Source organism: Pithys albifrons, chromosome 1, assembly GCF_047495875.1.
Source record: "Pithys albifrons albifrons isolate INPA30051 chromosome 1, PitAlb_v1, whole genome shotgun sequence".
NCBI classification, from domain to species: domain Eukaryota; kingdom Metazoa; phylum Chordata; class Aves; order Passeriformes; family Thamnophilidae; genus Pithys; species Pithys albifrons.
In genome coordinates, this window is record NC_092458.1 from 63,244,254 (window position 1) to 63,271,282 (window position 27,029).

The 27,029-nt window shown below is 36.0% G+C and overlaps 1 protein-coding gene across 6 annotated transcripts in view; it reads right to left on the reverse strand.

Annotated features, from left to right (window-relative positions):
• Positions 1–27,029, reverse strand: part of NBEA (neurobeachin) — a 488,059-nt gene that overhangs the window by 18,651 nt on the left and 442,379 nt on the right. For 4 of the 6 annotated variants that reach the window (XM_071552759.1, XM_071552769.1, XM_071552749.1 and 1 more), the window contains 5 exons: positions 8,796–8,885; positions 7,117–7,309; positions 3,947–4,018; positions 1,311–1,466; positions 230–400 (listed from right to left, as the gene is read on the reverse strand). In XM_071552759.1, coding sequence (XP_071408860.1) covers positions 230–400; positions 1,311–1,466; positions 3,947–4,018; positions 7,117–7,309; positions 8,796–8,885 — 682 coding nt within the window. The remainder of the gene's footprint in view (positions 1–229; positions 401–1,310; positions 1,467–3,946; positions 4,019–7,116; positions 7,310–8,795; positions 8,886–27,029) is intronic. The other 2 variants (XM_071552778.1, XM_071552740.1) reach the window with 1 other exon arrangement.

A 27,029-nucleotide genomic window follows, 5' to 3' on the forward strand; every position in this document is an offset into this window, starting at 1 on the left:
AGTATACTCCCATCCTATTATCTGTTACCACACACAGAGCATTTAAACTTTTTTTGGCTAGTAATCAATTAATTACTTAGCCTGTGGTGCTCTTCTTATACCAACTTTCAATCTGTAAGTGAAGGAATCGATATATTTGGTAAGCATTTCTGAAGCTGACAGAAGGAACGTTAAAATAAATAGATGAGACAGAAGACCTCTCAGGAAGGTGTTTTTAAGGGATACTTACTGCTATTTGGATTGTCACCTATAATGTGATGTCGGCCACTCCAGTACCAAAGCAGCAATGTAGCGTCACGAGACCCAGACACGATGTAGCAATCACCACCAATATAGGACTCTGATCTCGCAAGGCAAGTCACGACATCCCAGTGGCCAAACACAATCTGAGTTAATTTTCCTGGTAGGAGTGTGAAGTCAAAAAATTCAGTTTTTTAAGGTACTACCAACATTTAGAAATTATTAACTACATAATTAATATTCAGTTCAAATGTAACTTTTGCTTCACGTTCCTTAATTAGAGTTCACTACACGCTACAACAGGATTAAAAAATCACAAAGATAAAACCTTTTTCCTCTTTTTTTTTTTGTTCCTATTGAAGGTTGTGTCCTGCGTCAATCCATACTCTAAACCTTCTCTCTGAAAATCAAGTTGGTGCTGCTGTCACTGAATATTAAATGAAGTTACAACTCCATCAGTATTTAAGCAATGGCATTAGAACACTATTTATGAATTTCATGAGTGATATGCATAAAACAGCACATGAACTTTTCCAGAATTGTGCTACATTATTATATTAAAAATGTGTATTTGTTCTATGTTAATGTCAAGCTAAGGTTTACTATGATTATCACTTCCTTCTTTCTATTATTACAATTAGTTTTTAGCAATCTACTGAATGATATTAGGCTATGTAATCAGACAAAGAAACAAAATAACAGTTCCTATAGCAGATTATGCAACCTAATTCCATACTACGTGTAATAAATAGAGCTAGAAACAATACAGCAATGAAACTTTTGATACAAAAATTTTGGTTGATCCTTTTGATATGATCGGTTTCCTGAAAATAACTATTGTTTGCAAAAGTTACTACTAACAAAACTATATGCCTTTCCATTTCCATCCTTTATCTTCCATGCAAAAACCAACTCTAAGCTATTATGCTCAAACAATAATGAAGGATTGTATAAACTGACCTATTTCATTTATTGAGGGGTAAGCACAGGTACTAGATATGGTACTATTAAGACTACAGTCTTTGTCCCCTTTGTGACCCATGAAAAAACAGAGTTGTATTTAGAGTCACCTGTTTCTGTAGAATAAACTCGAAAGCTCTTGTCCCAGAAACCACAGATAAGAATGTAGCGATTATCTGCTGTGACCACGAAGCAATGTGCATTGATCTGGATGCTCTGATCCACCAGGTCTGTGATCTGCCGTTTGTTCACACCAGAGTTATTGGCTGTAACGAAATGCAAAACACATTTTACAAGTAAGCCATTCCAACACCTTCCTGTCATCCACTTACAGAAGAAAATGAATACATTTAACTTTCAATGAACTGTGAATTTGTTGTTGAGTAAGCATTTTGAATATGAACATTTAGAGCTGTCTATATAGGTGTCAGAAATACAAAATTATTGTGAGATTTCTAGTTTCCCTTTGAATAAGAGAAAAGATTTTACAGGAGATGACAATTTCTTACAAGCTGCCTGATTCACTGCATAATGTGGTAATAATTTAAGTGTTCTGCTGAAATATTCCCCCAAACCAATCTGAACAAGGGAAAAGTGGAGGAAGTCCATTTAAAATACTAAGTCAGTGTTGACAATACTGCAGAAAGCCAATTCTCACTAGTTGGTATCTCTTCTACAGGAAATATCTCAGCTTGTATTGTGTGACCTTGACATTTCCCATAACTCGAGATGCTTAATGAGATCAAAGACATAAGGATTCAACCAGTGAATGAGGGGAGACCTCACTGCAGCTTATAACTTCCTTGTGAGGGAAAGTGGAGGGGCAGACATTGATCTCTCTTCACTCTCATCACCAGTGACAGGACTCAATAAAAAGGCATGAAGCTGAGTCAGGGGAGGTTTAGACTGGGTATCAGGAAAAGGTTTTTCAGCCAGAGGGTAGCTGAGCACTGGAAGAGACTCCCCGGGGAAGTGGTCACAGCACCAAGCCTGACAGAGTTCAAGAAACATTTGGACAACACTCTTAGGCACATGGTGTGATTCTTGAGGTGTCCTGTGAGGGGCCAGGAGTTGGACTCAATGATCCTGATAAGACCCTTCCAACTCAGCATGTTCTATGATTCTGTGAATCTATTCAAACCTAATATGTATTTCCAATACAGAAAAAATAGGTCTTATCACCTACTCCTCAAGCAGGGAGCCAATGCCATGGGCGCTAATCTCAAAGGACGCAATGACACCTGGAAAGTCTTCCAGAGAGAGGGAAAAGGAATGACTGATCTAGAATCCCACCATCCTGACTGCCAAATGGAGCTGTTAAGAAGGACTTGTAGTTCCCAGCTAATGTTCTTTTTACTCCCTGTGACAGCGGACAAGATATGGCAATACAATAAAGACGTGTTCCATCTCAATATTAACTTTCTAAAAGTTTAGTATATAATCTAAGTTAACCATCTGCACTCCCTCCAGTCTCACTGGAGAGGAAGACATTGTTTAACATGTCAAGTCCTCACCCTGTAACAGCTGTCTAAATGTTAGACAGCTCCAGAGGACAGTTTGTCTTTCTACAAGTGGCTATGGAGAGAATCTTGACAACTAAATTCACTTAACTGAAGTTAGGTGAGTTAAAAGTCACTCTGATCCTAACACAGGAACACAACTTAATGTAGACAAGAATCTGAAATTCTTTCCCTATTTTTTGTTATTCTATTTAAATTGCTCACATTGCATGAAATAAGATACTCAACTATAAAAACCCCAACCCTCTTCTAAAATTGCTTGTGAAAGTTAAGATCATATTTACACACATTTTAAGAACACATTTAAATTAGCAGAGCCTCTATGTCCATCAACAGTGAATAAGAAATTACTCACATTTTGAAAACAGGTGCAATAGTTGTGCCCTAGCTTTCAAGAGCAAAAACTGAAGAGAAAACCATTGCCATTATATGATAAAATGAAGAACACAGAAGGTGAAAGCTAAATCTCCTGAGGTACTTCTCTACAAATCTTTCAACCGTGAATATTGATACAGACAAAAAAGGCACTTTTAATCTGGAGACCTTTAAAAATTCATTTGTTTCCTTACCAATGCTACAATATAGTCTCTAGAAACCTTCCCTGTGTCAAATTTTTGTTTCAAATTACTGAAAAAAAGAAAAACAACTACAAATAAAATAGATGCAATGAATGAGAAATTATGACTGCAATCTAACAGTTTTAGCAGATGTTATTTCTCAAAATAATTTGCTTCCTCAAAAATTCTGGATTTTAAAAAACTCTATCATGCATCAATTTAAAATTCAGTATTTTCATTATTAAATTAGTAAAGCCAACTAAAACAATCCAAATCATAAATTGAATGAAAATAAATGAATCTATGTCTGCACTGATGAACACAGTGCTGTCTGTAAGAAAAGAAAATATGTGAACTCCACCAGACCATCACATTTTATGTTACTAATGTGACCTGATAAGAAAACAGAATTATAGATATAGGCTGACAATGTAAGTGACTTAATTGGTTGTTTCTTAAATACCAATTGCTGGTGATGTTAATAACAAATAACACTTATGTAATTCATTCAGCATCAATAGCTAATGCTTTTAGTTCTCCAAGACTGACAAGAATAAATATTTTCCTATTTTCTGTGTTAAATGAAGCATAATATACAAATATGGGTTAATCAATAATTCTTGAAAACGCCAATTTCAAATATATTGCTACATTTTCATCTTGACATACCAATCAATGGATCCATTTCAATTGGAAGATGATGGGCTTGATCCAAAGAATATCCTGGGGCTCCCCGAAGGCCTATCCATGAAAGGAAGAAAAAAGCATATATAAGCCTTTTTGTATGACTTTGATGGGTTTAAAACATCATTATTACATTATGATATATTTTGAAAAAGTATCTTCTTACTATTTGTCCGATTAATCTTTTGAGATTCCTTTCCTGTGCTACACAAATATACATTTGTTAATTCTTCTGTAACAGTAAGTATAAATGTATCACAATTTCTGCAGCCACAAACATTCATTAAATAACTCATTTAAAATAGAATAACAGAGAATTTTTATTTGCATTTGAGCACTGGGTGAGATCTTAGCACAGAAAATAAAGATAATTGGATTAAATATTGTTATGAGTTTCTGTCTATGTGACAGAAACTTGGACCTTTTTATGGATTTATGCAGAATTTTCAGCTGTAAAACTGAAGGCTACAGTAAATTTCCACAATTATTCCTGCAGTTTTTTGCTCTATTCTGAATAGTCCTTAAGATGTTCAAATATGTATCAGGGGCTGCATATCTAGTGTTACCTGCTCTCATGCACAGATAGCAGTGCTCTGGCTCTCCCGAGCACCTTGTCTACTATATAAGTGAGATTGTCATTACTGAAAACACAGTTTTTGTCATGAACTGCCATGCTGCACAGGAACATCCTCCATAATAGGAGATACAGATTTCAGAAGAATAAACTCCATTTTCTACTACTGCAATAGACAATGGGAGGAGGTAAAAAAAACAAGGTCTATAGTGAGCCCTGTCATCTTCTGAAAAACACTGCTCTGAGAACTTCTCCTTCCCTCCCTTCTGTCTCTTCTTTCAAAACCAAAACAGTTTGGAACAAATCTTTACTGATATTAACTTAGATTCATTCACTTCTATTATGAGATGAAAATGTAAATGCCTCCTACTCTTTATAAACTCTAAAGCCCTACATACTTTCCACAGCAAATGGTCTGTGTATACATTTCTGTATCCTTTACACTGGAGTTTTAAGTTCTTAAAGTAATATTATTGCAATAGCAGGGAATCGATACTGTCTCCTTAATTAGCCCCTTGCAAAATAAAAGACATTGCCATGCATGATGTAGAAGTTAAAAGATCATTACAATGAGTTTTGATTCTCTAAATAGTTTCATTTTCCTGACTGTTATAATATAAAGAATTAATTCCTTTGTAATTTACAAATTATGTGAAATTTAATTTACAGTTTGTTCATGCCATGAATTCTTCATGTTTGCAACATAACTTATGTTTTACAAGAGTATAGATGAAAAACTAAAACCTTACAGTCACATGCATCACCAAGACCAATACGACTTCAGCTAAACTAAATGACTTCAAATGGGAGTTGTTAAGGAAACTCTTTTAGTCCAGCATACTGCAATATTAGTGACCTTGACTCCTGCACAGCAAGGTATGGGCAGGAATTTTGGCTTCCCCTCACTTGACGGTCTGGATGAGAAAGGGCTACTCCAGTACTAGATAAGCTTCCTTACACAGAGAAAACATGAATGGTGCATAGAGTACTTGGACTTTTCAGAGACAGTATCCCTGAAAAATTGAGGGCAAATAATTAGGAGCTAGTCAATTAATGTTAGTCAAAAGAGCATTACAATAACATGGGACGGTTTCTGCATCTTGGAATCATTCCTGACTTTGTGTCTTCCATTGAGGACACAGTAACCAAATATTTTCAAAAAATGTTTTACTTGTGTTTTTTCTCCTCTAAATTTCCCCCTTTTGTTTAAAAGAAAATATAAAACCCCTTTATACACATAATGTAGGTGCACCTAATGGATTTATGTATGGATAAATGTATGGATTTGTGAAAGGCAATCAGATATCCTGTTCTGTTCCTATTGTATTCTCTAAAGCACCATGCAGAGCTTGTTTCTAAACAGAGAACAGTTACTTTCTGAGTACATGCAAAATTTATTGTTTATGCCAACATTATTCATATGTTTAGAATAAAAGTGATATTAAACTTTTCATTGCTATTAATGAATTTGGAGTGATATTAACTTTACTTGCTCTGGTAGGTCCTCTAAAGCATGCTTATAAGGCAACTCCCTTTCATTCGTCTAATTATTGCTTGCAACAACAGTCTTTGTCCAGCTTTGTGCACAAGAGGTGGAATCCATTTCACCTGACTTGAATTATTCACCTAGGAGAGGTTTACAGTTAAGGCAGTGAAATGTAGAATCCCTCTATGTCTACTGGAGGTAGACATCTAACTTGAATACCACAAATTCCTCACTGGGAGGACTGAATTCTGTCCAGGGTCTTCTCCTGTGCATAAAGAATGAAGGAATTTTCTATTTTTGGCTTAGTCTTTACAAAGGTCCTGAGCCAGATATTGAGTTACACTCTCAAATACCAGGTACCTTCTTGGTTTAGCTGGGTGGTTAGACAGTCTCAAAAGTTTTCAGATATTGCAGCACAAAGGCTATCATAGCAGGAGGCTACCTTAGAAAATTAAACCTGTTTGTTCCCTCATGGCACAACCACCAATTTAGCAATGTCTTGGACAACCTCGGCACCTACATGTCCAGGTGACATGTACAGTCCTAATGGCAACATGGAGAGGTGAGCAGAGGGGCGGGAAGGGAATTTTGTGATGACCTTGTTTAATGGGCTTTTAAGAGGGAATGAGGAATAGTTCAGTGTCTGACTGCTTCGGTTTGCGTAGGGTCCCCAGAGAACCTAGCAGTAACTCAGAGAATGGCTTACTACAAGCTCCTGGACAGATATGAAATCTCTCTCAAGCTTTAGACAGGGATATGTGCTCTCTAGCATGCCAGTATGTGTTCCTGAAACAAGGGAAACATTAGTATTGGCTGTGTCAAGAACAGCAGCACTCTCCTGAAAAGCATTGTATCAAAGGCTGATCCTGAAGTAGCCACAAATCGATTGACTGCCATGGTGATGAGCTGCTGTTAGGGAGAGTGTTTCTAGGAATGACAGCAGAGAAAACCGAAGCTTTGCTTATTTGACACAAACCAGAAGAAACAGTAACTTTTTGTGCATAGGCAGGTGAGTGAGTTAAATTGCACTCAAAATTAAAGCTGCATTGTTAAGGTGTCTTCAAATTTGAATGAAATGTGCCTGCGAGGACCTACCCACTGTGTTATGCCACCGATTGACTGCAAACAGCCTGCTGCAAGTGACGGTCACCACGGCAGGAATGGTCAGGTGGGGCAGTGTGTTGGCTGCCACATGTGTGACAGGGGAGTTTGATGGGAACTTCAGCACCATGATGACATCCTGCTGCATCTGATCTTTAAACATGAGGGGGCTCTGTGGAAGGAAACACTGTTGAGTAGAAAGGAGAAGAGAGCAGAAGAAAACAGAAGGGATAACACAATTAGTGAAGAGGTCTGAGGGAAAACGAGGTTAAAAAAGCAGGTAAGCATGTGCACATATAGGGAAAACAACACTACCTGCACATCTACTCTACTGATGGAGGAGAGCAAGATCACAAGCTATTGTTGGAACATTACATGAGGATAAGTAGAGAATAGGTATGGTAGGGGTTATCAGTACAGGGTGTAAAATGACCATTAGCATCAATTAGTATACAGTAAAATGTAAAATTATTCAGCAGTTAATATTCATCAAGAGACAGGTGTCAAATAATGAATCAATACATAATAAATATTAATTCTCTAAACTACAAGAGTTGAAAAAAAAAATTTTAAGAGGGACTCAAAAACTCACAGATATGTAATTTTAAATTAGTTCCTTATATGAAATACAGCACTTCCAAACATACACAATTTAATTCTATGTAAAGCATATGTTTATTAGTGAGTAACCGAATAAGGTTATAATAACCTAAGTATTTTTTATTATTCTACAAATAACACAGTTGTTTGTACATGGATAATAATAGTTACTGAGTACTGGTTTCTATAATTTTTTTTCAACCACTATTATAACAAAAAGAACTTTTTCTAGAAGTTCAAATACTCCTTTCTGCTTATCACTTTGAATTATTATTTAAAAAAAAACATTACCCATATCTTAAGAATATAAAATAAATATTATGTATGTTTGACTTGTACACATTACTTAAGATAACACAAGACTTCCAGATCAATTCCCACTTTCACAGTGTACAACTAGATAGAGTGATTTCCTTGCAGATAGGCAAAATGATTGAAACTACTGCATTATTAGTGTTGATTTACAAGCTTAAAAGAAATATCTAGCTCTAAGCATTTTCTCAAGCACCGAGGGGCACAGAGATCTCTCTTGTTCAGTCTGGGAATTTCATACAATTCTATGCAAGAAGCACAGAGAAGAATGTGATGGGAATGAATTCTGGAGTTCAAATTGAAATTCAAAATATTGCATTCTCCTGGAGGAATGGGTGGGAAGATTCCAGCCTGATTTGAACTCTAATACTTCATTTTTGTCAAGCAGACATTGTTAATAAATCAGCTCCAAACAGTGCATCCCTTAAAACAAAACAACATGCTCACTCTAAGGAAAGCCTGCAATCATTCCCACCACTTGCAGAAACAAGAACCAAACATGTATTTATCAAGAGTATATGTTTTAAGATAGGGCCTTCTTATACAATATTAGAAAGGAAAAGCCAGGACTGCAGGAAGTTAAAGCCAGTCACACCTCCACCTTGCTCTGCTAGAGCACTGTGAGCCGTTGCTACCAGAGTAAGTATGACTACATGGGCAGCGGAGGGCATTAAAAGTGTTGCTTTAAGGAGTACTTTATGACCTAGAAGGGATCCTATGGTTCCAAAGGAAAGCATTCCCGGCCAGCAGTCAAGTCTCACCAGGTGCATGGCAGAGCTCCGAGGTGGATGGGGCTCAATGAGCAACTGCGATGGCGTCTGTCCAAAGTTCTGTATCTGCGCCTCCATGGCCTGCGGGCAAGGGAGAGGGACTGTCATGAGCAATATGCATCAAGGAGAGAGGTCAACACAGTGTGTGACAATGCAGGCATATCCCAAGTCAGCCATGAAAAAAGTCCAGAAAATTCACCCGGTGCTCTCCTCCCAGGCTGCAGACTCATCCAAGTGTTAGTATTTTGTAGACAAGCTTTGCTTCCCCTTTCAGCATGCTTCAGTTAACCAACTAACCATTCTCATTTCCAGTAACTGGCGTTATATATGAAAATATTAACCTGTGAGGACATGCAGTTCAGGTCTTGGAGAGCTTTTTTTTTTTTTTCCCACTAAAAAGAACATATATACCTTAATAAAGTCCTTTGTAAGGAGGAAAGTATGAGGATCTCTAATAAAATAAGCCTCTGGAATCTTAAATGGGGGAAAAAAAAAGAAAACTGAGAAAGAAAATTTTGGTATAAAATATAATAAAAACAAAATACTACTATTTCAACAACCTTAGTAGGTGAAAACAAAATAATTCCAGATACACATCTCATCACACACATTAAGACTAATGTAGAAATCTTTCCAATTCACATACATTCCCTGAGTGTTTATTTCGTCCTTAATTTTATTGCATTTTTTCATGGGCTTTCAGGTTTCACAGGTTTGAAATGAAAACTTAGCAATTTCAATGATCATTTAAGACTTAATTCTACTTTCAGAATAAATCTTGACTATTTCTATAGGTAGCAGAATACAGTCCATATTCTGAAATGCTTGTGCTACTAAAACAGTTTATTAAAACAAAAATATATGTAAGATATACTCTCAAAAACTTTGGCAAAAAATTGCTACTTGCAGAAGCAATACCGTTAAAGAATGCTCCTTATTTTTTAGACAGGTACTATTTTATTTCACCTTGTAAAATTGAGAATAAAGCATTCACAGAAAACTAACCTGGCAGATTTTGAAATGCACTGTGTATTATGTACCTATATATACTGCACCCTGAACTACTGACCCTTAGTATTTTTCTTGTGAGCTTCATGAATTTTTCATTGGCTACACAGAAGTAACATGATAAACCACCAAAAACATTACTGTCTTGGTAAATTATGTTATTTTTTTTCAGACATAAGTTGGTAAGAAGCACAATAAATACTTCATGATACAGAAGAATCCTTTTAATGTACATATTTTCTCCTTCCCACATGCCAATCTGTGCTTTCCTCTGCTTCACAGCATAGATATAAGAACAGATGTTAGAGAGAGATTTCCTAACAGGTCACTGATGTCCACCACTCCTATTGCCCTAGATTGACAGGTATATAATGGAATACCACAAACAAACCTTTGCTGAAAAAGAAACTTATTGCAAAGTCCAGTCAAGCGGCTGAAGGACTTTCAATGGATTGTAGCCCTAGCACATTTGATGCTGTAATTATCCCAGTACAGGTGATTTCTTGTTTGTTGACTAATTCAGAGTGAACTTCAGCCTCCAAGGCACAGAGGGTTTCTTGGGAACTGGTGAGCATCTCAGGTTTTATTAACATCATTTAATGATGAATTAATTTAAAAGCGTAGATGAATTTTATACAAACCCAATGCATTTGTGTGGGCACATGTGTATATGTGTACACATGTCCATACAGTGGCTATCTGTATGTACCATACAAATAGTATCTTTTTATGCACTGTGTGTAGATGCCTTCACTCATGTAGACATTTTCTATATAGGAATATAAAAGTCACATAATGGTAGTATCTTCTATTACATTCAGTACTCTAGAACTGATTTGACTGGTGGGAAGAAGGGAAAGGAATTATACTTGTTTGTGAATTTCTTTTTCAAAATCACAAATACTAATATCAAGAATACCAGCCACTGTGTGAGATATACTTCTACACATTTCAGAAAAGTAACTTCCATATTTCTTTTTTTTTCAAATATTATCAAGGTTAATTTAATTTTAATTTAGAGACAATTCTGTGTTGAAATAAGAGTGTGAATTGTATTTGGCAGCAACACTGAGAGAAACCCCAGATTTTCTGCTCTCACCCTTTATAGTGATCCCTCAATTAATACTTATGTTCTCTCGCAGAAGCACTGAAATGAATTATTGAATTTTTTTCAATGCAGTCCTGTTCTAATTTACATGTTTACTTTCCTGTTGTTCAGTTTTGGCAAATTCTGGTTGTTTGGCTGTAAATTCTGCAAAAATAAACTTTGCTGGCTTTCCCTCTCAGTTCCAGTAGATTTATGGTAGTAGTAGATGAGAAGAAAGAGAGGCAGAATATAATAACAAGCTCACATGAATTTTTCAGATTATGAGCAATGAACACTTAAAGTAAAATGGTCAAAAGTAGCTGTTGTTTTACAGCTGAAGATGTTCTATACTCACATTTCTATGATCCCATGATTATTAAACATTTAAGTTAATGTCAAGACCTTTTGTAAGCAGAACCAGTGCAGATTCAAGATGTTGATATTCAGAGAATGCTGAATATTTTTTCTGGCTTGCACTTTTAAGATAACCGCCTCTCCCCCAGCCTACAGATAGTAATGTTACCCTTTTCATTCAAAAATGCCATTTGTAAAACTGACACCTCTTACAAGCATTAAAGAAACTGAACAGCGTTTTTTAAAAAATACCCATAACATTCAGCTACTGCACTGAGGGTATAGTCTGCAAAACAGCACTGCTGTGCACAGCTACAACTGGTATTCCTCTCTGGAGCTCGCAATACTTAAAAGAACCTTGTCAAAACTTAACATCGAAGATAAACATAAGCACAAAGAGATAAAGTGACTGCCCCAAGGGTATTCCTAATGCTGCCTCCTATCAGATAACTTGACACAAAATGAAAAGCAGGTACAGAACAGACCTGTGAATAATAACGTAATACATTGATTTGTTTACAAGAGAACTCTGGCTGTATCTGAAATTAATCTGAAAACTAGTAAGTGTACACCACGGTTTTTCTTGAGCTGTAAATCATCAAACTTTAGATTTATTTAATGGTCTTAAACATTTCATTCTTCTTAATAGATTCATTTTCTCCCATAAGATCTTGAGTATTTTGTGTAAAGTGCTACACTACTCCATGAAACACATGTTCTAGTCACTTTAATACAATTTTTAATAAAATGAAGTTTATTGCCATTTTATCTCCAAATATCCTTTGTGTAGAAACAATATAAGCTTTGAATTCAATGGCTGCCAGATTTCACACTTTCAGAACAGCAAAATACTCATTATATTAGTTCTCTCTTTCTCAATAATGTGTTGCAGAAAAGCTATTTAGTGAGCTGATTTGAGATTCCCTACTGTTTTAAATACACATAAAATGAGATTTGTACTCCAGATACTTCAGGGAGTATCTGTTAGGATACGATAATGTATTCAGAAGGATAAAATGGCTCTTAGCATATTATTTGATAATAATAGGTCAGGATGAGGGAAGAAAAAAATCTTTAAACTTACTGGCAATTCAAAGTTTCAAATTAGTTAACCTCCCACATCCTAATTCATGCACACAAACACAACACAACTTCATAGAACTTAATACTGGTCATTCAACAACAATATAAAGAGATTTGTATTATACATTTATATACATTTTGGTCAGGAAATCAATATATCAAATAATCAAATCCTGTTCATAATACTAATCCTACATACAATGATCAATAATAATATATTTTGCTCAAAGAAAATAAACAATTGTATTCCAATTTTTCTGCTTAAAGGCAGACTGTACATGCACAAGGAAACTAGGATGCTCCTCTGCAGCCTGGACGATGAGGCTTGAGTGTCAGTTTCCCATTGAATGAAGGGTGCGATACATCTGCTTTGCTCACTATGCAGTCTACTGAAGTATTTGGGGGTTATTTCTTAATTCTGGTTGAAATAAAGAAAAATATGCAATAAAATAATGCATGCACTTCATTTATTTAGGTGTAAGAATTGTTTGTAGTGGTCAAAGGCAATGTCTCCACCAGCAAGAAGTGTAACTCAACAGGAGCAGAGCTGCAGAGCAAAAGAGTTGGTCTTAGAATAGAATAGGATATTCTTTTTAGTTGCAAGAGACTGCAATGATCACCAAGACCAACTGCCTGACTGGTGGCCAAAAATTAAAGCAAGTTCTTAAGGGCACTGTCCAAAAGTCTCTTAAACACAGGCAGGCTTGGGGCATCATCCACCTCTCTAGGAAGCCTCTTTCAGTGTTTGATTGCCCTCTTGGTAAGGAAATGATTCATAATGTCCAGTCTCTACTTTTCCATATACAGCTTTGACCTATTCACATGTTCTATCACTATGTACCATGGAGAATATGCATACATACATATATATGTATATATATATATATATATATATACACATATATATATGTATGTATGTGTATATGTATATGTTTATGTATATGTATATGTATATGTATAGCTCTTGAGCAGCCATGCTGAAACCATGCACACAGCAGAATTTTCCCTTCAGGCTGGCTCCAGCAAGGGATGCAGACCCCAGCAGTGGCTGATCTCTGCCAGCTGCACCCCTGGCACACACAGCTTCTGTGGCTTTGGAGCCAGTTCACACACTCCAAAACTGCTCCACAGTTTGAATGAAAGCATGGCAATAGGGACAGTTGGCATATTAAGTTCAGAAGCACAGTCCTAAACTAAATGAAAATGCTGTAGAATTGACTTGTCTGAAACACCACAGAAATGAAGGTTTTGTCTGCTCTCTGACATACCTTTGCAAAAAGGGTAAGACATGAACCAGTTTAATTTTAACATACTTTTTCTCTAAAATCATTTTTAAAAGTGCATGTAACATCACCAAGGACAATATTAACAGTCCATTTCATTTGCAAATTCTCCTTTGCTAAGAGAGATGCCTGATGATTATCAAACACAAGAAACATTAAAGCATGAGCACTTTCACTATGAATTATGAAGGGAAGAAAGAAGTTCCTAAAAACCAGACTGCTGTGTAGATAGTAAGACAATATTTTTATTTCATATGAAGTGTCCTTGCTTTATTCATCTTAACTAATTACTACCATAATAAGGTAGACTTACTAAAATATTTATTATCTGAGTTTCCCTATGTTTTTATTTTTTTTTACATATTCAGGCTTTTTATTGCTAGTCTGCATAATCCTGGTGTGTTTTAGTCTTTGTTACCACATTCAGACTTTTCTATAATCCTTTTTCCTCTGTGCATGGGGACAGAGTCCAATGAAGAGCAAAAATCTATAGGAATTTGAGAAATACCACAGCAATAGTCATCCAACTCTGCCTTTCCTGTAAGTTTATTTAATTTTTGCATCCAGATAAACACAGGAATCCTTTATGTGCTCTCCCACACATGCAGCCAGCACCCTTAACAGCCCCCAAGCACTGTCTTCTTCAGAGCACATATGATTGACAGCCCTTTAATGGGCAACATAAAAAACTTGAAATGTTTTTGGTTTGTGCAAGCAGTGTGAGATACTGCTTTTTTCTTTGCATCTACAGATGTTAAGCAGCATTAGGATTTTCAGGACTTTTGGTAAGTTAGATTAAGGGTATTGAACTGCATTTTATTACTGTATGTTTGGAGGAGAGAAATGTTGTAATTTAAATAAAAGCAATGAATCAACTACTCTGGAGGCTTCAGTACAGTACGTTATTTAATCAGGATACTCAAGGGACTGAAAGATGGGCACCAAAATGGATTTTCTCCACAGGTCACTACTGCATTAATTTAACAATGGAGAAAGGGGCATCCTTAAGCTCCTTTCCCTCACAGGAGGTATTTCACTGGATCCAATGTGCAATTAAATGGCTCCCTAGCAGAACACCAAGAGCTCTGAGCTGACCTTCAGCTTCCTCCTAGAGATGTCCACCCTTGAACTTCTTCCTCATTCTCCTGTGAAAGGATAGAGTATTATGAAAGGAATGAGAATGTGAAAGGTAAGATCTCTCATTCTCTTTAGAAGCATGAGTCACATCAGTGATCTTGTTTGTCTCAGGGAGTGCTGCCTACTAACTTTCACATTTACCTCATTAAGCTACTAATTATGATACCTTGTTTTTCCTTTCCACCTTTATAGCTCTCTCATCCTTGCCCCTGATAGTCCAATATGCCACTCATGGCACAAAAGTATTTTAAACACTCTGACAGCTTAAGAATTTGGTTAATGGACTGCAAATGGAAAATAAATTCAATACATCTCACAAACAGAAACAGAGAAGATGAAGCAAAAATACCACAAAGATGGATTTCCTGCAGTCAGGGCACATTTACCTCAGAGTGTTCCTTACTCTTTCAGGCATATTGTTGTGAGCAAAATTCCCATGTGCTTGAGCACAAATGCTTCCTTTCCCTCTCTAGCAGCCAATCCCCTGAATGGCTCTTGCTCCCAATCTATGGCAATTTCACTGCCTTTTCTTCCCTGCTGTTTGCCTGTACACAAGGCAGATGGGGAGCACCCCTTTGCTTGTAGAGTCCATGCAATGCAGAACTCTAAACACAGTCTGGCACCAAAGAAAGTCATACATTTATGTATGATTTTGTTTTAAAATATATTAATTTTTTTTTTCTCTTTTGTGTAGTCTAGACTAGACTAGACTATTTCAGTTGGAATGGAACTACAAAAATCTAGTGTGACTGCTTGACCACTGCAGGGCTGACCAAAAGATAAAGCTTGTTGTTGAGGGCACTGTCCAAATGCCTCTTAAACACTGACAGGCTTGGGGCATCACCCACCTCTCTAGGAAGGCTGTTCCAGTGTTTGACCACTCACTCAATAAAGAAAGTCTTCCTGATGCTAAGTATAAACTTCTCCTGGTACAGCTTTGAACCATTTCCATGTGTCCCTGAATATCAGGGAGAAAAGCTCAGCATCTCCCTCTCCACCTCCCCTCCTCAGGTAGTTTTAGAAAGTAATGAGGTCACCCTTCATGTAAAGAAGATCTTATTTTCCTAGTTTCATGCCATTATTTCTTCAGTTGAACTATTGAATTTCTTATGTTCGTGTTTGTAATCATTCCCGTACCACACAGATTGGTATCATTTACTGAAACCCTTGTGTTCACTGATGTCATGCCAAATGAAATCATTGTTCTGTCATCATTCTCCCAAATCTGTATTAAGTTTATAATAGAAAATGTTGCTTTCTTTGATCATTAAGTTACTAAGTACAAACATTAGAAAATATTTTCTTGCTAAGTTACTTTTGTGAGAGATGCAATAGCATGATGCAATAATGTATCAAATATGTAACTTCATGACACAGTTAAGGTTTTGAGAACTGGGCAATCAGGATTTTTTATTTTTAGATGACTGATAATTGCCATTAAATCATTTCCCCATTGTTTCATAATGAGCAATCAAACAAGGATTCCTCTCAATTTGATGAACAATTTCATCTTTTCAGAAGACATTCCCCCATTTCTCTTAAAACAAGAATCTTTTTGTTGTTTTGGGATAATAAATATTTAAGGCCACTGGCTGAAATAATTTCTCATCATCTAAATTCTATCCATTTAAGGGAAGACTTCCATATCCTCTTCATTATTCAGACAAAAACACTTATGGTCAGATTCAAAAGGCGACATGGACTAAAGGTCTATGTGATTTGTTGGGTGAGAGGCCAATCTAGATGATCTTTCCCATCTGGTGTTTAGGTCTATGGAATAAACTTCTCTTTGACATCCTGATTCTGCAATGCAAATTACAAAAATGTACACCTGCAACATAGAATTTCCCTGTTAATGTTATTCCTTTGTATTACTCCTTTACATGATGGTAACCAAAGCATTACAGCATACAGAAATGCAGATGTCCTAGCTTGTACTTGCAAATCAAGCCAAATCAGCTCCATTTCCTCAATATGACTCCTGTTGTACAAATCCAGTTACCAAGAGAAAGTTGTCATTCTTGGGCCTTAGTAAGATCTTACTCAGAACTCGTCTGTCATGGCCACACTGTTCCTTTCTTCTTGAGTTTGTCACCAGCTGCAAGTTTCAAGAAATTCAAGTTCTTGTTATTACCAAGACTCGTCTCGAAGCTATTATTGCCTGCATCTTACTGTCTTCATTATTGTTACAGAACCTACCATTACAGTCTTACATTATGCATATCTGCATATCTCTTGCTTCTTGTCATTCCCAGTCAGGAGTTTTGGTTTTAAGCCAAGTGTTTCCTTTCCTCTGCCTTATGTCCCCATTTAATGAAATTATTTTTTCTCTTTTCCATATGAAATACAAGCCAGGATGACAAACCTTAATATGTGTTTTTAGATCTTTGGGATAGACTTTTTTTTTTTTTGAAACTGAGCAAACTTATGAAACAAACTTTATTCTCTGAAAAGGCTCCTAGGATTCCAAGTGCATTATCTCCAATAACGAAAAGTTATTTCAAGGCTTTTCTATAGCACAGATAAATTTGTTACATTTTCTTGATTAAAAAAATAAAAAAATCTTCTGAATTTTTAAATGCAGATTCTCTTCTGCTTGGAACCACTCCAGATTTTCCAAGTCTACAAAAGAGAAAGCAAAAAATAAAAATATAAAAAAAAAAGTATGAAAACTGTCATTAGCCTTAGCTGGCAGTCACTAAAATTTACAGGAATTAAAAAAAAAAAGGCAAAAACACTGCTTCTGTCTGGAATACTACAATTGTTTCCACATGTGAAATGCAGTGTATGACAGCCAGAAAGGCTGAAGTTCCAGTTGTGTCAGGCTAAAAATTGCCAGTAGTGTTTTTCAGTACACCATCAAATGCATTTAGAAATCTGCTAAATTTTACAAGTCAAAAAGATATAAAGTTTTTTTGTGTTTTTGTTTTGTTTAGAAATGCTTAACTCGATTATATTATACAATACCTGAATGAATTCACTAATTAAAAAAGAAGTCCCAAAGGTCAAGAGTAAAAGATCTCATAAAGCTCTAGGAAGGCTGCAAACATAATTTCTCTGCATTAACAACCATACCAAGAGCTATCTGTTCCTATGGTAATTCCTTCACTTCTATAATGCTCCCAATGACTTTCTAACCCTTTCCCTTCCTCCTACTCTGCAACAAAAGCTCCAAAAGTATTTTCTGTCCTTTTCCTCTTTGTTGTTCATCTGGTCTCTCCTGTTCCCTCTCTCAAGAGACAGGAATTGTGTAAATACCCATCTTTCAATGGAATTCCATTCCCCCTCCTTCATTCCTCATTATTATTTCTTTTCTTCAGACAGAGAAGCTGCTCACCCTGACCTGTACAGTTAAACACTACAGCACATGCAGGGTTTTATTCTGATAAAAAATAGATACTATTTTTGGTTTTCCTATTATTCAAAAAGAATTTTAAAGGGATTTCAAAGTCACACTGCACTGATCCATTATCACTTATCCTAACCAGAATGCTGAGCTGAAAGCAGAAGCTTGTTATTCCGTGGCAATGAAGACAGTGGCATTATAAATTTATAATAAAATAATTTATAATATTATTTATAAAGTAATAAAGTCCCAGATGCTGTGGAGTAAAAGTGCTACAAAATAGAGAAGGTCCTTGTTAAAAATCCCTTGTTATTTTCCTCTCCACTGAGGCAGAAGAAAGGAATTTCTGCTGTTCATGAAGATCTCCTGGGGAAGGAGACATTGCAAACTCTAGTCTGGACAAAACAAAACTGAGCACCTCTGTCCTTATTCTACAGCCTGGTCTGACAAGCAGCAGTGGCCACCCTGACCTCCACTAACAGCTCTCAACAGGCCAATGCACCAAGGTAAACAAAAACTGGTATTTTGGAGGAAACTCTGGAATTTAATATTTCTGAAGGACCACTGACTTTCAAGCTGGGTGACTAAATGGCTCGTGAATTCTTCTAGCAATGAAAGGTCACAGAAAGCAGAAAGACCCTGGTTTTCCTGGTTCCCATGCTGCTGTCAGAAAAAAAGGAAAAGCTTACCAGGATGAGAATAAAATACAAGTATCCTAGACTTGTTAAGTATCTGGGGAGTAATTGGGAGTGAAGATAAGGAAGTAGCACTGGGCTACTTCCCATGGTTTTCAGGGATGCTGATGTCATGTGAATAGTGCACTGTCTCTTACAGATTGTGAAATTTTACTCTGTGCTGGTAGATGGAAGAACTTTTGGGGGACCTCACCAGGTTTAATACTATTTATTACCTCTCCCTTGTCTTTTGTTTTGTTTAAGACACTGCATAGGTTTTTGATTGTCATTTTTAGGAGCACAAAGTCCTTTAAGCATAGGCATCCAATTCATAAAAATGCAACAGTGCTATCAGCAGGAGTTTTCACTAAAACTTTGAAATTTCATCCACTTTTCCTTACTTTTTTTTTTTTTGTGACTAAGAGCTTTCACAGGGAATGCTTCTAGATGCTTTTGCTTTTTATTTTAAAAGCTAGTGAGCCTTAAAAATTCACAGTTAAACTTTTAAAAATCAACAATAAATGTATGAGAAGTTTCTGCAATGACAAGTCTAGTTCAGGAGGGAATGACTTTTCAAAGAACAAAAATTCTAAAATACCTCCACCTCTTCCATTATTTTACTGTCAATCAACTGAATTTATCTCTTTTTAAAGAAAGAGTCTCAAGCTATTTCCTTACTTTTCTTCTACTTCAGTTACATTTGTCTCCTCAATACTGTCCCCTCTCTGCCTTAGGAAATGCACATACATTTGAATTGTGTTCTGTAAAACTACTACACAGTAATACATTTTGTGTAACATTCTGACAAAATTAGCAATGTAAGAAATAAAAACAGTGAATGTGAGTACTTAGGATAGGTTTAATTTCTGTGACTTGGTGTAAATTACATGCAGCTGGGTTTGGTTGTAGGTATTGTAGTAAATTATGATTGCTGGATAGCAATCTATGCATGGTAGATGCTCAGGACACCTACTGACAAAAAGCTTTGAACCTGTTGACTTTAGCCTACTTAAGTCAGCAAAGGACCAACCACTCAGAAAGAGGGTCTTAAACCATGAAGAGCTGAAAAGAGATGGCTCTCTGAAAAAATTTCCATTCATAATGTATCAATTAAAATAAATTCTACATTAACCATTATTTTTTCAGAAATTAAAAATTTATAGTGATAATCCTGATTTAAAATTTAAAAATTACTTATACTGGCAGTTCATGCAATCATAAGAGGCACAGATTAATGCAGTTACTGAAAAAAGAGCTGTGTTCATGTTATGCTTAGAGCTATCACCATAACAGAACATAACAGAATAAAAGATTCAAGTGAAAATATCTCAGTTTTTCTATCTGCCTACACTATATGTTCTTCCTAACATTCCATTTGCACGTTTGCTCATTCTAGTTTGAGATTACCCATTTAATGAGGTTTCTGCAATTTATCTTATGAGATGTCTACAGTCAAATCATAGTCTATGGACCTTTGGAAACTTCTGCCATTATGTCTGAATTTTTGTGTCTGAATTTGACCCTGTAACTGCTAGTTAATCTGGAATCAGACCTACCAATATCCCTACCTCAGCTGGTACGAACTCTCCATATTTCTGCTTTTCTGCTATACATTCACTTTGACTGTTATTTTCTGTCAAACTCTTGAAATCCTGTTCCTAAATGAGTCTTCTTTCTCCTCTCATCACTAGGATGCTCTTCCTCTCTGAGACCTTTTTGGTAAGATAGCATAGAGAGTAACATACCACACTCATGAGGAAGTTCAACCGAAACATGAGAGAAAGGGGCTCTATTAGCAACTGTTCATATCCTGTGGAAATTTGACCAGTAGTTGACAAGAATTCAGATAATCATAAACCAGGACACTGACATTTTTTGATATAGAATTAAGTAAATGAAGGTATAGGATTAAGCCTAGAGAATCTAATTGTTGTGGAAAATAAATGTTAGCAATACCTCAAATAATGATTAACCTTTGCTGCCAGAGTAACTTAAACATGTTTCAGAAAGTCATTCCACAGAACACACACATCATATTTATTTCTACTTATTTTTACAATTAAGAACTTTCCCTGTAGGAAAACACAAAAGAAAATGAGGTAAAGAGTGAGGCAAACAGCAGAACAGGCCTTCTGAAAGCTTGGCAGTAATAAAAGAGGAAAGGGTACTTAATCACTAAAGCATGCATTTTAGCCGTGATGTTTTTTCCTCTGGTTTATTATTGAAATAAAACATGATGAGCAAAGACATTTTTAATGCTTGGAAAGCAGAACAAGCTCAGTAAACTAAAGTATCTAATATGTGCATTTTCTTCTTGTTTTATAAACAAAAAACTATACAGAATTAGAAGTGTGACTTCATGTTCTACTTCTGCTTTGACAAAAAAAAACACCCAAAACAGCAAAATGCTTGAGCAAAACCTTTCCTTGCTAATGAAATAAAATTAAGTAATGAATGTGGCAATATAACATTAGTAGTTTTCTGTTTTCATCTGAACAGAAAGCAAATGCTGGCTTATCTCTGCTCTCAGCTTTATTTTTCTATCACAAATCATTGCCTTGTTCCCACCTTAAGAAGGTGCACTGAGATTTTGAAAGCACATACTCTTCACTACAAACTGTGGTTATGACAAGGCTGCCAACCTTCAGTTTATCCACTGCAGGACACAAGATCACAGAACAGGGAAACCTTCAAAATTACAGCTGAAAAAGGACTGAAAGGGGAGTAGGGAAAACAACCATACTGAAAGGTGTCGCATATAGAATTCATCAGGTTTCAGTGTATATTAGAATTTCAGTTTTGGAACAAGGTTATACTGTTACATTTAAATGTTCTCAGTTATTTGCAGGGTTTAGGTTATAAAGAAATAATTCTGTTTGGATTATTTCCCAGAATGCATTCTTAAAAACTTCACTTTGTTTCTGACATAAATTGAAAACAATAATATAGATATACTGGATACAGGCTTCAAAATGGCATTAAAGAGGCACATTATCAATATGTTTAAAACATTCAGAAAGCTCAGCTTTGCATCTTTCTAAGTGAATGACTAGATACTTAGGCTTAGTAATATCTGTTCCAATAAACTACTGTGTGGGAAATGTTTTGAATAATAGTTAATTTATGCTGAGGTAGTGACAGCATAATATAACTGAAATCTGTGCTAATAGGAAAGAAGAAGCCCCTTCCAGCTATTTCTGCAGCAATTTTCACCCCATCCCTCTCTTACACATAAAATATTACTTTAAGCATATGTGAAAATGCTTGTTGCTAATTTTAAAAATCAATAAGTGCTGCCTGTCATCCATATGGAGAAAAACAAAAAAAAACCCCAGACAATAAAGAAGAAATTTTCATGTACAAGACCTATATATATTTCTGTTATATATTTCTGCAATAAAAGAGAGGAATTGTGGTTAATGTTCTTTTCATATTGGCAAAACATTAAACTCAGTTTGGGTAAGACTCCAGCATTTAAAGTGCATACAAAATTTCGAATGTAGATGACAGCGGGCCAAACGATTTATTTCAAATAATACTTGAAGTAGGTTGAAGTATTAGAATATATTTTTATGGGCTATGGGATATTTACAAACTCTCCCTTAGTATTCCTTTGTGAATGAATGATCTGAAATATTTATCAAATAGGTTGACTGAAGTCTTGTCAGCTAAATAAGTTATCATCAGTTCCCCAGTTTGAATGCTTGATGCAAAGCTGGTGGGGAGCATTGAGTGGCAGTGCTTAGCTCTATCTGGATGCTGAACTTTTTAATCACAAGTGCAATAAATAATAAACAAATCCCATACCTTCTAATATGCCGTTTTGGACAAAGTGCCCCACCCGTAAGCCACAATTTGTTTTTGCTTTCAGGAACTGTGTCTTTTCTTGATGATGAAAAGATTCTTAATTCCCATAAACATATAACAGCATGATCCAGGAATGCTCAAGAACTCAGATGACCACAAATTCTCTAAAATACTGACTAACAGAACATCTCTGATACATTCATTAACTGGAGATATTGTGATCAATCATTAATCTAACTGCAAATAATTGTTTTGAGCAATGGTAGAAGGACGCTATTGGTTTGGAGTCCTCTAGATCAGATCATGATTTCTGACTCTTTGTCATAAATGGCTTGTGTTACTTAGAGTAGATGCTCCCCAAAAGTTATTTCATAGTTAAATTGGATGCATAATTAAAATTTTTCAGTCATTCTGAGGTAAGCACCTTCTGAAAGCCCTTTACTCTGAACAACAAACAGATAAAAGTGCACACATTAATATCCAAATAAAAGCCTATACATTGAGCAATTAGTGTATGGAAACTGACCTTGTGCAATTTATACAATTCCTTATTGAATATTCTAATTTAAGGTGTCCTCCTGTATTCTGCAGGAATCTTCACCTACAGAAATAAGTATCTTACCCTCAAAAAGTCCCTGTGGTTTTCTTACTGATCTACAGACAGCTATGGTGACAAAGTGACAGCAAGTAAAACTCTTCCTTTCCCATTTAAAGAAGAGGATGCTGTTGTATCTGTAGCTGTTGCTAGAGTGAAACATAAAAAATTCATTAATTTTCTGTTGATAACCTCTTAATGCATACAAAGCACACTCATGGGCCAATATTAGTATACAATAATCACTTTGTTCCCCCCTCCCCCCCCAAATCAGTATAAATTTGGAAAAAAAACCCCTTGTTCTGTGAGTCTGGGAAAAACAGTATTTGGCAATGAGGGAGATGTAGATTTCTTGACAAAAATCAATAGAATGGAAGTACCCATTTCTTAGAGAAGAACAGAGCCCATAGCATATAGGAAAATAATTTCTACTTTGATGATGGCTTTTCCTTGAATTCCTTCAATTAACTTTGAAAAAAGTAGATATTGATACTACATGCAGCTTCCAACTAATTTCACCACTATCCATATTCATGCCTAAGTGGAACTGCTCCTAGAAGGGAAGGAAAGACCATCCCTTGTATGGAGGCAATTAAGTACAAGTGAACATGTAAGTGGCCAATGCTGTTGGTACAATTCAATCAAGCAGATCCAAAGGGGTGGTTCTGATGTTCTTGTCACATCAAAGAAACGGCTCCAAGAAAAAATGATCATACCAAGTTAAAAATGAAATCAGAATAAATAAAATAACTCCATGAAAGCAAAAACAAGCACACAGTGGCAAGGGCTGGTGCTACCTCAAAAGTGTTATATAGTGCTATTAGAAGGGCATGTTAATTTTTTCCTCATAAATTTGCCACGTTCCGTCACCGGGAAAGGCAAGCATTCCAGCTCCCTTTGTTAAAGATATATCTATCTTGCTGAGTCTTGACAGCCCTATCATGTCAACCCTCTGTAGTAGCAAAAAGTGTTTCAGCAAGAAGGGGGGGGAAAAAGAAAGGAGAGAAAAAAAAAAAGAAGTGAAAACTGATGTGATCTACTCTGCTTCCTGTGGGCATATTTCACTATAGCAGATCCAGAGGGATGCTTTGTTATTCCTGTCAGATCAAAGAAAGAGATAACAGAAGGAAATAAAGGAGGAAAAATATAACCAGAAATGAGGGTAGCTGAAAAGCACTGCACCTACTGCATCATTATGACTTTTCAAATTATTTAAATATGCTAAATATCAAGTCACCACCAAAGAAATAAATATTGCATAGGCCATATGCTCTGTTAGCTGCCAGAAAAACTGTCCTACTAGGATTAGTTTATGGGCACAGCAACTGCCTGTCAAACACTAGCAATTTTAATCATTTTTCAATTTGCTGTGTGAGTTGCGAGTATGCTCAGGTATTTTGACAGGTGGCTGCTCAGAAAAAAATATCTGAGCCCAGTAGCTACACACTGCCTTGCTTTCCTACTTGCTTGCAGTTCCTGCCTGACTGGGGGCACGCATTTGGTTCAGGCTGCAGCAGTCATGGGGAAGTCAATGTACTGCACTGCTAAGCTGGATTTGCAACTCAACACAAAGATGACACCAAATTAGCCCGAAGTCTAGGGAAAACCAAAAGCTCAAATGATTTTTTGAAATATTTCTAACCACAAACAAAGTGGAAGTCTATAAAGGAAATAACAGAGATCTGGCTATGATTAAAAAAAAAAAAAAGAAATAGCACTCTTCTGCAACTAGATGTGCTTTCAGTACTACATGTGAATAACCTTTTATGCACTACACTGCCCACTTAATTGTTTTGTGTTTAATCTACAAGGTAGTAAATTAAGGTAGTAATTAAGTAAAAATAATTTTATCTCATATGTTGCCTTTTCTACTGACCAGTATGGCTGTGTTTTTCCCTTTCAGTCACAAGGAGCTTTGAGTCATCCTAGGTTCTAACTTGGGAAAAACACACCTCTCTAGACTTTTAAGTGCCCAGATTTCCAGGTGTTTGGGGGGAAAAAATAAGGCTCCTAATATCTATAGGCAGTCTGGGAGAAACCAGGGGAGGAACTGTAATTTACCAAAGAAATGGAGCAGCAGCATTGCAGCATCACAAATAAACTCCTTCTCCTATACTGTTCTTTATATATTAGCATTCTCAGCATCAGTCCCCTGAATTCAGCCAGGTCTGTTCAGAGGAAAGGATTTGGATTATGATGTAAACTAACAGTAAAGACAATTCCAAATAACATCTAATGTCCAATATAACTACTGTTTACATATTAAAAAGAGATACAGGCTTTGTACCAGAGATGTTCTGTCATGTTTCTCCACAGGAGAAGACTGTCATGGTAAAGTTCATTATCAATTACTGCCTTACAAGTATCAGATGAGTTAAGCTGTCATAATTTTCTCAGCTAGAAATCCTGTGCTGTCAAAGAGTGTCAATTTTTTAATCTGACAAAAGGAAGAAAATTACCTGTTATTCTGACCTCTAATTCCTTGACATTTTAATTCTGTAATTGCTGTGGTTAGTGCTGCAACCATTATTTCACCTATCAAATAAGAATGAATCAATATCCTTAAGCTGTTCTTCAAGTTTTAACTTTCACTTCACTGCTTTTACTTTAAAAAGAAAAAAAATTAGTCAAAGAATAAAAAGGGTTGAAATAAAATAAAGAAGGAATAATTTGGAGACCTGGAAAATGTTTATTTTGTTGCACATTCTTTTTCTTTTTACAATGTGCAGACTAAGAAAGGCCATTACAACTGATAGAATCGGAGAACTTCCCAATTTCTAATCATAAAAGATCAAACCCACAAAATTCCATTTTATACATTCTGTGGAGCATATAATCCAGACTTTCATGTTGCCCTCATCAATACTTGAGATAAATTATTATCAAGTATATTTTGTGGTATCAGAAAATTACGAAGGTGTTGGAAACATCAAAATCAGTATGTTGAAATGAAATCAGTTTATTTGACCCTTGCAATGCAGCTCTTAAGTTTCTACAGAGTTATTACAGGGACAGATAGATGTGATTTCATAGACTGTAGTAATCTAAAACCTAATGCTGTCCCAGCATTCTGGTTTCAACCACTGAAAATTTTCAAATGGTAAAAAGAAGAAAGCAAGTCAGATGGAAAGTGTCCTACTATATAGGTCAAAACAGAACAAAAGTACAGGATGGCCATTTTTCCAATGGCTTTCAATGCATGTGAGAAACATGTAAAACATGGCAGGGATAAGTTGTTCCACTGTGGAAAATTTTCTTCTAGATAGATGGCTACTGAAGTGACTTCTTTAACATTCTTCACAGAAATCTAAGAACATATTCCTCAGTGATTAAGTGAGATGCTAAAGCAAAGGGTGAAATTGAAAGGGCCAAGGTATAGCACAAACAGGTCACAGGGCTCTGCCTTTTTTTAATTATGTTTTTCAATCAGCACAGACCTAAATGGGAGGGTTATTTTTTTTTATTTGGAGACTTATTTCACTGGATAGATTCTGCTGGGACTCAGCTCAATATGAAATTCGTTATGGATACAGTTTGAAGAGGTTACTGCCATACTTGAGCCCATTGGTCTGATAATGGCTGCATACAATATGGTTGTATTGATTGGCACATCTTACTGCCAGTTATTGGGAACATTACTATCTTCTTTGACTATAGAACCAAAAGATTTCTGTTTGCTTGCAAAATAACATCAAGAGCATTTGGATTCTGAGAGACACATTTTCCTGGATAGCTGCAGAGTGAAATTAATGCTAAATTGCAGTGTTTCTAAATTAAGATGCTAGACACCACCACCTGCCACTGTAAAATATGATAAACATGATAGACAATTGTTATCACTATTTTTAAGG